General features: G+C 39.4%; 1 protein-coding gene across 1 annotated transcript; it reads left to right on the forward strand.

Moving 5' to 3' along the window:
• Nucleotides 1-7,470: 7,470 nt before the first annotated feature.
• On the forward strand, nt 7,471-8,457 carry LOC136156231 (olfactory receptor 7D4-like). Its single transcript, XM_065918796.1, has one exon. It carries the CDS (start codon nt 7,471-7,473, stop codon nt 8,455-8,457), a length of 987 nt encoding a protein of 328 aa, XP_065774868.1.
• Nucleotides 8,458-12,799: the final 4,342 nt, after the last annotated feature.

A 12,799-nucleotide genomic window follows, 5' to 3' on the forward strand; every position in this document is an offset into this window, starting at 1 on the left:
GGCAACGTGTGGACACAATTTAGTGACTAAACAACAACCACAAGTAGACAATATATTATCCTTTGTTCCTGGTTCTTTCTTTGTAGATTTTTTTTTTTTTTTCGTTTAAGTTTAGGTTCAGGTTTTGGAGGCGGTTTTGCTGACAAATTCATAAACTGTCTACTGGGCTCCTGTTTAGTTGTTTTGGATCTATCTTTGCCCTTTGTTTTCACTGGGAACTTTCTCTTCAGCATAATGATTGTGTTCTTATTTTCATGCAGCTAAAAGGTAAAGCAACGGGCTAGAACTGCTGGCACTGCCACTAAATGTTGCCACCCCCACTGCTGCTCACGCCCCTTGGTATCCTTTTACAGATAGATTTTCAGGGTTCATCAATTCTGCCTAGATATATGCCCTGAAGAATTGAAAGCAGGAATTCAAACCGTTTCTTACATACCAATGTTCATAGCAGCATTAATCACAACAGCCAAAAGATTAAAAAAACCCATGTGTCCATCGATAATGAAAGAATAGGGATATATACACACAATGGAATGTTATTCAACTTTAAAATGGAATGAAATTTTGATAAGTGTTGCAACATGGTTGAATCTTGAAAACATTTTGTTAAGTGAGATAAACCAAGCACAACAGGACAAATATTATGTGATTCCATTTTCATGAGATACTTAGAAAAGGCAAATTCATAGAGACAAAAAGTAGAATAGAGGTTTTTGGGGACTGGGCAGGGAAAGGAATGGGAAGTTGTTGTTTAATGGATCAAAGCTTCTGTTTGGAGGATGAAAATGTTCTGGAAATGGATGGAGGAAATTGTTTCACAACACTGTGAATTTACTCAGTGCCACAAAACTCTACACATAAAAATGGTTAAAATGGTATATTTCATTATGTGTATATATATATATGATATAAAAATATACAGTATGGATATTGTATATATGCAATAAAAGTAAGACTGTTGTAATTTTCTTTTATAAGTAAACTCTCAGTGGGACTTCCCTGGTGGTTTGGTGGTTAAGAATCCACCTTGTTATTTAGGGGATGCAGGATAGACCACTGGTCAGGGAACTAAGATCCCACATGTCATGTGGGGGCAACTAAGCCCTTGCACCATAACTACTAAGCCCATGCCCTCCAGAGCCCTTGCACCACAAGTAGCATATTTGTGAACTGCAATGAAGACCCCACATGCCATGATTAACACTTAATGCAGCCAAATAAAGAAAATATTTTTAAACATAAATTCTCAAACTCTACCCCTGGAGATGTTGAGTAGGTAAGTCTGGGATAACATGAGAAGCTACATATTAAGAAAAGTCTCAGTTGATAGTTTTTTTCCCTGCACTGTTGACACCTCATTTTATTTTCTACCAGTTTTTTCTCTGTATACACATTTTCTTACATACACATATCCATGATTAGTGCCATTTTGTGCCTGTATTTGTTTAATTTTTCTTCCTTTCCATTAATTTTATGAGAGTTTAGGTAAAGCTCAAATTATGAAGCATTATCTCAGGGCAATGGTTGTCAAAGGATTGTTGTGGCAACTGGCAAAATTTGGAACTTTAAAAAAATCTAAATTATAAGACCCAGGCCCCAATCTTGTTGTTGTTGTTCAGTAGCTAAGTCATGTCCAACTCCTATGCAACCCCATGGATTGTAGCCTGCCATGCTTTTCTGTCCATGGTATTTCCCAGGCAAGAATACTGGAGTGGATTTCCATTTCCTTCTCCAGGGGATCCTCCTGACCCTGAGACTAGACTTGAGTCTCCTATATTGGTGGGTGGATTTTTTTTTTTTTTTTTTTTTTTTTTACCACCGAACCACCTGAGAAACCCAAACCTCAATCTACAGAGACAGAAATTTGGGGTGGGACTCAGAAATCTGTGTTGTAACATATTCTCAAGATCATCTTGGTTCAGGCTTAAGTTTGAGAACTATAACCCCCAGAAGGGGCCCTTTGGTGCTCTGCAATCTTCCTAATGAGGAAAATGCAAATCCAAAATGGTGACACTTGTTCCTAAGAGGAAATTGAAGGGAGACTAAGGTGATTCTTTCCAGAGGAAACAAACCTAAAAGAGAGGAATCATAGGTAGACCCTCTGTAAGTCTCACGGGGATAAGGAATTGGGCAGGTCAGAGATCCTTTCCAAGAGATCCTCCTCCTTGCCCTTGAGGAGTCAAACTGATCAGGGAATGGAAGATTCATCAATCAATTTGCCTAACAAGCTTCAGAGGGTATTTAGTCTCTAGGGCCATAAAAGCTGTAACACATCAACTTATAGTCACTAAAGCCCCCTTGCACCAGACCCAAGACAATTAATGCCTTTTCCAGGAGAAATCAATGACACCCCAAACCATGTGCCTGGCTGAATATCCTTGCTTTTTGGTGGGACAGGCCTTCTTCCTTCATCATCCACGCTCCATGAGAGAATAGGATTCAGGTGAGTTGGCCCCTATTGGCAGTAGTCCCATATTGGCAAGACATCATAACCCAGTAAGTGTTGCGGAAAGTAGGAAAAGGGTAATTGAGTGGAAACAGCACTGACTCATTAAGCACAAGGCAGAGAAAACCTTATGATGTCTATGGAGAAATAGCTCTAAAGACTAATTGTTTGGGAGGGTGAATGGCTACACTTCTTGTGTGAAGTTACCATGACAGAGTGAGATTTCACTTCAGTTACTTATATGCACTGTAGCCTGCCAGGCTCCTCTGTCCATGGGATTTCCCAGGCAAGAATACTGGAGTGGGTTGCCATTGCCTTCTCCGACTATCCTCTATGGTGTTCATTAAATACTTATAAGAAGAGTAAAATTGCACCAGGATGTTTACATATGATCCTGAAAGGATGAGGATCACCCACTAGGTGATGTTGAAAAGATGGAGAGAGGGGGCATTTGTCCAGGTCTGCCTGTCCCCTGGCTCTCTCCTTTCCAGATCTGAGGTCTTGTAACAAGAGGTAAAGTAATGAGTGTCTTTACCTTCTTAACTGCCATTGCTCACATGGCTCAGTGGTAAAGAATCCACCTGCAATGCTGGAGATACAGGTGATGAGGGTTCAATCCCTGGGTTGGGAAGATCCCCTGGAGGAGGAAATGGCAAACCAGTCCAGTATTTTTGCTGGGAAAACATCCCATTTACAGAGGAGCCTGGAAGGCTACAGTCCATGGGATTGCAAGTGTTGAATGACTAAGCACGCACACACATGATTGCTCTGTCCTGGAAGAAGATCCTCAAGTGTTTGAGGGGAGAGCACCAAAAAGGTACAATCTCCTCATTCAGAGATAAAAAGTCTTTAGCAACCTCATGTGAAAGTAAAAGGACTCAGAATATAAATGCTGAAGAAATTCCAGGAAGGGAAATCAGAAGATGATGAGTATCCTAACTTATGATTGCAGGAAAATAGTTGTGTGATAATTCATCATTTGTGAAATTTCTTATAAATGTATAATTTCCCTATTGAGTCTCTCAGTCACCTTGTTTGTGCCTTTAGATAATTAAGACAAAAAGTCAGAGACACATATGTTGATATTTCAGATAAGGACTGTAGAAAAGCAACTGCTGATACTTTCTTGGGTAAAGATCCCAGGTGATAGAATGAACAAACGAGTTCCTGCTGCAAAGCACAGAGAGCTATATTCAATATCCTGTGATAAACTATAATGGAAAAGGATATAGAAAAGAATGCATATGTATAAATGAATCATTTCACTCTTCAGCAAAAATTAGCACAGCATTTTAAATCAACTCTACTTCAATAAAAAATTAAAACTGAAAAGGAAGATCCCAGGTGAAAGAATAAGTAGATATCAGGGCAAGAGCAAGTGGGCTAAATTGTTGGGACTAGGGATGGTTCAACACTGGGAATGAGCATGTTGCCCTTTTAATTTAATTTATTTTTGGCTATGCTGGATCACTGTTGCTGTGCAGGTTTTTTCCTCTAATTGCAACAAGCAGGGGTTACTCTCTAGTCGTGATGCATAGGGTTTTCATTTCGGTGGCTTCTTCTGTTGCAGAACATGGGCTCTAGGTGCTCAGTAGTTGTGATTTCCAGGCTCTAGAATATGGGCTCTATAGCTGTGGTGCACGGGCTTAGTTGCTCCACTGCTTGCGGGATCTTCCCGGATCGTGGATTGAACTGTGTCTCCTGCACTGGCAGGCAGATTCTTTACCACTGAGTCAACAGGGAAGCCTGGACTTGGTTAGTTAATAAGCAGAAACTTTATATTCCTTTTCTCTCTTTCTTTCTTCTACTAATATTAGCATCTTACTTCTTTTATCTTCTCTCCATTTAGTTATTTCCTTGAGGGAAAGAGTTGCTGAAGGTTTGGGAGTCATAGACACCCAGAGATTTTGATGAGCTGCAACAATGGAGAAATACTGGTTTGTACACTCATTTACTTATTAATTTACTTGCCGTAGTCATATGGAGGGTCCCTGTGTGCTAAGACCTCTGCGATAGATCTGCAATCCTGACCCAGGAATCGAACTCTCCTCTCTTACACAATCTGCATTGGCAGGCAGGTTCTTTATCACCAGTGCCACCTGGGAAGCCTGAAATACATAACTAGGAAATAAAATTACTTTCCTCTTTTCCAAGGCATTTGATCCATTAACTTGCACAACACACTCCAGGGAATACCAAAAACCTCAGGCATTCTCATATACTCTCTACTACTCTGCTGAATAAAGCAAGTTGGAATGCAAGAGAAAAAACCACATTTACTAAAATTCAAGGGAATCTTTTTACAAACTATCATACTTCAAATATGACCTCTGAAAAGTAGACTGCCTTTCAGCTGATCAGAAGCCACTAGAGACTGTTGCAAACTGCCCACCTCACCCAAAGCATCAGATTGAATGAAAATAGTCATCTATAATTAAATAATTTGCATATTATATGGTCATTTTTATCTTTCCAAAGACACTGTCTGCCTTGAATTTTTTTAAATTATTGACTGGCAATGGACATACTAACACTATATTATTTTCAGATGTACACCATAATGATTCAATATTTGAAGACATTCAATACTCAGTATTTCAAGATGATCACAATAAGCCAGTTAATACCAGATCACAAGATCACAAACACAAGAAAGAATTACAAACTTTTTCTTGTGATGAGATCTTTTCAGGTCTACTCTCTTAGCAATTTTCAAATATGCAAATAGTCACTGTGTTGTACATTACAACTGCATGGCTTATTTATTTCATAACTGAAGTTTGCACTTTTTGACCCCCTTCACCTGTTTCATCCATCCTTCATCCTCCTACTTGGGTATTAATACCTAAGGAGACTGACAGTGATAACAGCCAATGGTGGTCTTTCTCCTTTGTAATTAGCAAGTGTGCAAAAACACTTGTATCAAGGCAAACAGAACACTGATAATCATTGTATTGTTGTTCAGTCACTAAGTTGTGCCCAACTCTTTGCCACCCCATGGACTGCAGCATGCCAGGCTTCCTTGTCCTTCAATATCAATGCCCTTCAGTATCAATCAGTCTTATGCTATTTCTTATTGCTGGTTATAGGACCTGTTACTCTGGGTACAGAACCCCCAGGACCAGGGGTGGTGAGAGTCAGAGTGCAGATGGACTCTAGATGAGTGTCCTCGTCTTCTTAGCTCTTTCTAAGCATCACTTTAATGTGGGTGCCGCATATGACTCACCCTTTCTGGTTCATAGGTAAATAGCCTGAGAAAATTTGAGACTATCTCAAATATCTTTCTTTCCTCCCAAATATTTAATGTGCAATTTCTTTCCTCCCAAATATTTAATGAGCACCATAGAGAACAAAAAATTTTTTGTGATGATTTTAGTATCTAATGGTAATGAAATGGTTTAGTACTTGAAAACTTGGCCACGCTTTCCTTGGGCATTTTAGCCAGTCCCTTAACATCATAGGTGAAGTGTGTTTCATCATGTGACAAATATCCAGGAAACATATAGCCCTGTTTCTGCAAGATATTGATTGTCCTTGGTATTTGTTGTTGTTGTTCAATTGCTAAGTCATTTCTGACTTTTTGTGACCCCGTGGACTGCAGCATGCCAGGCTTCCCTGTCCTTCACTATCTCCCAGAGTTTTTTCAAACTCATGTCCATTGAGACAATGATGCTATCTAACCATCTCATCCTCTGCCACCCCTTTCTCCTCCTGTCTTCAATGTTCTTGGTATACCAGATTAAAAATTTGTAAATGTGTTTTATTATTTAGTGAAAATATTTTATTTTCCCATAAAAAATAAACCTTAATTCTATGCATCCCACAATTCTCTGTCCAGATATTTGACAAATTTTCTCACCTCTGAGGCATCGTTATCTGATGCTTTTCTGGCTCCCAGACAAGGCAAATAACCTAGAACAAGTTACTGTTTTTCACTGGGCCTCATGTACTACTTTTGCTTTAGAGCAAGAATGAACCATTTATCTCGAAGGTCCAAATTTGCTCTCAATTTTTAATTAAAAAAAAAAAAATATATATTTTTTGCAAAACGTACTTATTTATTTTTCTCTACATTGGGTCTTTGGTGCTCTATGGGGCTTTCTCTAGTTACAGTGCATGGGCTTCTCACTGCAGAATCTTCTTTTATGGAGCATGAGATCTAGGGCATGAGGGCTTCAGCAGTTGTGGCACATGGGCTTTGTTTTGCTGCAGCATGTGGGATCTTCCTGGGCCAGGGATCAAACCCATGTTCCCTGCATTGGCAGGTGAATTCTTATTCACTGGGCCACCAGGGAAGTTCTGCTCTTTTTTTTTTTTTTTTTTTTTTTTAATTTGATGATCCTAAGTCAGAGATAGAGGCTTCCATGGTGACTCAGTGGTGAAGAATTTGCCTGCAAGCAGCAGACGTGGTTTTGATCCTTGCATCAGGAAGATTCTCTGGAGAAGGAAATGGCCGCCCACTCCAGTATTCTTGCCTGGGAAATCCCATGAACAGAGGAACCTAGTGGGCTACAGTTCGTGGAGTTGCAAAGAGTCAGACACAACTTAGCAACTGAACAACAACAAGCCAGAGTTCAAGAGGGTGGATGAGTATCCCAAAGATCAGTGGACAGTGGTTGAAATGCTGCATAGAACAAATAACAGAATGTAGGATTCATAAGCTTTGTCATGTTAAGTATCTTATACCCAATCCTCCACTTTAAGAAGTTAAAGAAGTAGACTCTGGGTTTCCCTGGTTGCTCAGACAGTAAAGAATCTGCCTGCAATTCAGGAGACCTGGCTTCGATCCCTGGGTTGGGAAGATCCCCTGGATAAGGGAATGGCAACCCACTCCAGTATTCTTGCCTGTAGAATCCCATGGACAGAGGAACTGGGAGGGCTACAGTCCATGGGTTCCCGAAGAGTAGTACAGGACTGGGCAACTAATACACACACAGCGACTCTAGAGGCTGTCCAGTGGCTATTTCATTTTGTTTTATCATTTTTCCTCCCTTCTTCAATCATCTAGCTGATGCATCAGCAACATGAAACCAGGAAATCAAACACGTGTTTTAGAATTTTTACTCCTGGGATTTTCTCAAGACTCAGAAAAGCAGTGCATCTTATTTGGGCTGTTTCTATCTGTGTTTGTTGTCACTGTGCTCGGGAATCTGCTCATCATCCTGGCCATCAGTTCAGACCCCCGTGTCCACATCCCCATGTACTTCTTCCTCTCCAACTTGTCCTTGGCTGACATTGGTTTCTTCTCCACCACAGTCCCCAAAATGATTGTGAACATCCAGACACAGAGCAAATCCATCAGCTATGCAGGCTGCATCACACAGATGTGTCTTTTCATGGTTTTTGGAGGTATGGACACTTTTCTCCTGACTGTGATGGCCTATGACCGCTTTGTGGCCATCTGTCATCCCCTGCACTACACGGTCATCATGAACCCTTGCCTCTGTGGTCTGCTGGTTCTTGTGTCTTGGTTCACCAGCTTGTCATACTCCCTGATCCAGAGTCTGTTGATGTTGCGGCTGTCCTTCTGTACCAACTGGGTCATTCCACACTTTTATTGTGAACTTGCTCAGGTCCTCACACTTGCCTGCTCAGACACACTCATCAATTACATCTTGCTCTATATGGTGACTGGATTTCTTGGCATTATTCCCTTCTCAGGGATCCTTTTCTCCTACACCCGCATTGTCTCCTCCATTCTGAGAATCCCATCAGCTCATGGGAAATATAAGGCATTTTCTACCTGTGCATCTCACCTGTCTGTAGTTTCTTTGTTTTATGGGACAGGACTTGGTGTGTATCTCAGTTCTGATTCATCTTCCTGGAAAGGCATGATCGCCTCGGTGATGTACACTGTGGTCACCCCCATGCTGAACCCTTTCATCTACAGCCTGAGGAACAGGGACATCAAGAGGGCTCTACAAAAAGTCTTTGGAGGAACACTCTGTGTTCAGTGGTGGGAACACAGATCCAAGGGTTTTGAGCCAACAGTGATAGCAGTAGTTGGCTAAAGAAGTCCTGCCTCAGATTTACATGTCAATGTATGGCAAAAACCACTACAATATTGTAAAGTAATTAGCCTCCAACTAATAAAAATAAATGGAAAAAAAAAAGAAGTCCTGCCTCTTTCTTGTGTGTGTGATTTGAATAAACATGTATTCTATTTAAACTGAGCATATATATTTTAATGTAAATATCTTGCATTCAGTTCATTAAAAAAATATCAGAATTGTTTTGAAACACATTTCATAAACTTAGAATTTCAGCTATTATTTAATAATTTTACATATGTAGAGAAAGTGTTTTTAAATGACCACTCATTGAATTTTAGAATGTAGACCTATGCTTAATTACTCAACAGCTTGCATTTACTCAGTATATTTTATTGTCATATTCAAGTGTTTGAAATCCTGACTCTTTAAAATTTTTTTAATTACAATTTACAATGTTGTGTTAACTTCAGGTGCACAGCAAAGTGGATCAGTTATACATATATCCATATCTATTCTTTTTCAGATTCTTTCCTGTATAGGTTACCACAGAATATTTAGATTTTTTAAATTGGAGTATGGTTGATTCACAATGTTCTGCTAGTTTCTGCTATACAGCTAAGTGAATCAGTTGTATGTGTGTCCACACTTTCTCAGATTCTTTTCCCACACAAGTGATTACAGGATATTGAGTAGGGTTCCTAGTGCTATTCAGTAGGTCCTTACTAGTTGTCTATTTTATACATAGCAGTGTATATATGTTAATCACAATCTCCCAATTTATCATCCCCCCACATTTCCCTTTGGTAACTATAAGGTTGACTTTGGGACCTATGACTCTTTCTGTTTTGTGAGTTTGTTTGTATCATTTTTATTGGATTCCACATGTGAGTGATATTAATGATATTTGTCTGACTTACTTCACTTAGTTTGATAATCTTTAGGTTCATCCATGTTGCTGCAAAAATGCTGCATTATTTTGTTCTTTTTCACAACTGAGTAATATTTCATTGTATATATGTACACATCTTTATTCATTCCTCTGTTGATGGACGTTTAACTTGCTTCCTTGTCCTGATTTTGGTGAATAGTGTTGCAATAAACATTGAAGTGCATGTATCTTTTTGAATTATGGTTTTCTCTGGTTATATGCCAAGGAGTGGGATTGTGAGATCATATTCCATATGTACTTCTATGTCTAGTTTTTTTTAAGGAATCTCCATAGTGGCTGTACCAATTTACATTCCCACCAACAGTATAGGAGGGTACCTTTTTCTCCACACTCTCTCCAACAAGAAATTTTGCCTTTTAATCACATCGAGTTTTGTTTCTCATCCATTCTCTGCAAGGGACTTTGGTCAGAATTGCCTAGTGAGTACTTTGTCTTCACCTCTTACAATGTTGTCTCTATTAACCTCAGTCCTACTTTCTGCATCCCTCCTTTTACTTATCCATCACTGTAAGTTGGATTGAATTTCCAGTCCTGCAGGTTGATACCAGCCACTTCAAGTACAGACTCAGAATAGTTGAATAAGAATTATGAAATAGTGCTTATTATCAATACCATTGCTAATTCCTACCAAATTTATTTATTCAACAGTACTTTCTGAGCGGTGCTCACTGTGCCAGGCTGATGCAAATATCTGGAACACAGAAGTGAAGGGAGGAAAAAAAGACAAAAATCTTTGCCTTCTTAAGCTTAAATCCTGGATTTCAGTGTTTATCAGATCATGCTCTATGTCCAAACAGAAAATACACTGACAAATAAATTATTTGATTTTCAGCATGGTTGACTTTTCTGCATATACTTAGTATGTTTCCAAAATAGGGTATGAGCATGTATCACTAGAGACAAAAAATATGCGAGGCCAAGCATATTAGAACAGGTCAGTTGCTAATAAACTGTTGTTCTAGTTGCCTCATTTCACAGGTGAATTTACTGAAGTTGAAACACAAGATCCAGATGGTGAAAAATCTGGCTGAAAGAGGATATATGTCCAGGTATTGTGCCAGGACAGAGTGCTGGATTAGAATTCAAGAGAGTAGGAATTGAATCACAGAATTGCCACCCTGGACATACGTGATACTGAACAGCTTCAGGAGGTACAGAATAAGTTCAAACTACTAGATGTCTTGGTGAATGTTTATTTTCCCATCTTCTTCACCATAAAGAAATTGGATGGGACTTTCCCTGGTGGTCCAGTGACTGAGAGTCTACCTGCTAGTGGAGGGGATATGGGTTTAATCCCTGCTCCAGTAAGATTCCACATGCCATGGGGCAACTAAACTTGTGCACCACAAGTACTGTGGCTATGGTCTAGAACCCATGAGCCACAGCTACTGAAGCTCATCCACACTAGAGCCTGTACTCCACAACAAGAGACGGCACCACAAGGAGAGGCCCATAGTTATCACTACTCTTGCAACTAGAGAGTGGCCCCCACTTGTCACAGCTAGAGAAAGCCCACAGGCAATAAGAAAGATCCAGCACAACCAAAAAGAAATATAAATAAATAAACATTTTAAAAAGTCAGATGATGCATTAAGTCTTTGAATGTTCATGTTTGCCAAGGCACTGCAGGCTGGAAAGGCAAACATAAACGTCTAAATATTCATCTCTGTAAAGAAGAATCCTTGCTCACACCAGGATTGGAGTCCAATGGAATCAACTGGCCACCAAGTTATGTCCTTGAAGAGTGTTACCATTTTGAAGAACAAGAATGGGCTTCCAAAAGGGGATCTCATCTCCTATTTAACCAGTTTAATTTCTAGGCTTTGTGACTGAGAGATTGGGTCTATCAACTGGGAAAAGAATCATTATTTTCAATTGTGGGAACTGATTTTTTTTGGAATTTATTTATTTTTAGGTAGTTATTTTAAATTTTACAATATTGTATTGGTTTCTGCTATACATCAATATGAATCACGCATAAGTATACATACATTCCCACCCTCTTGTGTTTCCCTCCCACCTCGTACCCCTTCTCATCCTCTAGGCTGTCACAGAACACCCAGTTGAGCTCCCAGTGTTATACAGCAACTTCCCACTGGCTGGGAATATGGTTACCATATTTTACATATGGTAATGTGTATGTTTCAATGCTGCTCTCAATTCGTCCCACCCTCTCTTTTCCTTGCTGTGTCCATAAGTCTGTTCTCTATGTCTGAGTCTGTATTCCTGTCCTGCAAATAGGTTCATCAGTACCATTTTGCCAGATGCCATATATATATATGTTAATATACAATACTTGTTTTTTCTTTATGACTTACTTCACCCTTCAAGTCCCCTCTTTTGAAAGCCCATTCTTGTTCTTCAAAGTCAAAGTCTTTACTCTTCAAAGTCAAAGGCTTTGTCATAGTCTCCATAGAACCTCTCATTTCTCCATTAATATTTGTTATGGAATTAATACTTGTGTCCCCTCAACATTCATATGCTGAAACCTACCTCCCATGTGATGGTATTAGGAGGTGGTTCTTTGGGGAGGTAATGAGGATTTGATGCTGTCAGTGGGATCGGCCCTCAAGATGGGGCCGACCTTATTACTCTTACATCTTACTCTTACTCTTACACTCTTACTCTTACTTCTTACCTCTTACATCATTCTTACTCTTGTGAGAGTCATGAGAGAGCTGCTTTTTCTCTCTGCTCTTTGCCCCGTGAGGACACGATGAAAGTGAACAGTCAGCAGAAAGTGTTCAGATGTAAGTGAACAGTCTCTTTCGGGTGAAAGAGAGTCTACCAGAATTCAGTGTTCCTGGAATCTAGATCTCAGACTTCTAGCCTCTAGGACTCTGAGAAATACTTTTTTTTTTGAAAATTGTTCACAAGTCCCTCCCCAATTTATAGTATTTTGTTACACCAGTCCAAACTGATTTAGCAGTCTTTTCTTCAAGTAAAAGTAAAACTTTGCATAACCCATTTGCTTTATGATACAATGTCCCAAATAAAAAAGAATCTCTCTAGACCCTCTGATTTGCCATTTGTCCAATTTACCAGAATTGTAGTAAGTAAGGCTCTCGTATCTTTACTGCATAAATTGTTTCCAATCCAGGTTTTCTGCTATAGTGGTTTTGTGATATTAAGAATTTGAGCCTTCTTATCCTACTTTAAAATTACTGTTTATCTTCTGAATAGGTTCAGGGTTCAAATTCAAAAGCTTTTATAGGATTGACTAGAAAATGTCTATCTCATCCTTCCGAAGGAAGGAAGAAAGGTAGAAGTGAAAAAAGGTAAAAAGGAAGAAAGGGAAAAACACTGAATTTGTTCTGGAAAGATTGAGTTTGATGTGTCCATGAAACACCCCACCAGTAATTTCCACTTGGCAATGGAATGTGTTGGTCAGGTGTTCTGTCTTAATTAATG

Source organism: Muntiacus reevesi, chromosome 1 (genome assembly GCF_963930625.1).
Source record: "Muntiacus reevesi chromosome 1, mMunRee1.1, whole genome shotgun sequence".
Taxonomy (NCBI): domain Eukaryota; kingdom Metazoa; phylum Chordata; class Mammalia; order Artiodactyla; family Cervidae; genus Muntiacus; species Muntiacus reevesi.

What these genes read in the sequence shown, in the direction of transcription:
- LOC136156231 (XM_065918796.1), top strand. Translation starts at nt 7,471, where the DNA reads ATGAAACCAGGAAATCAAACACGTGTTTTAGAATTTTTACTCCTGGGA.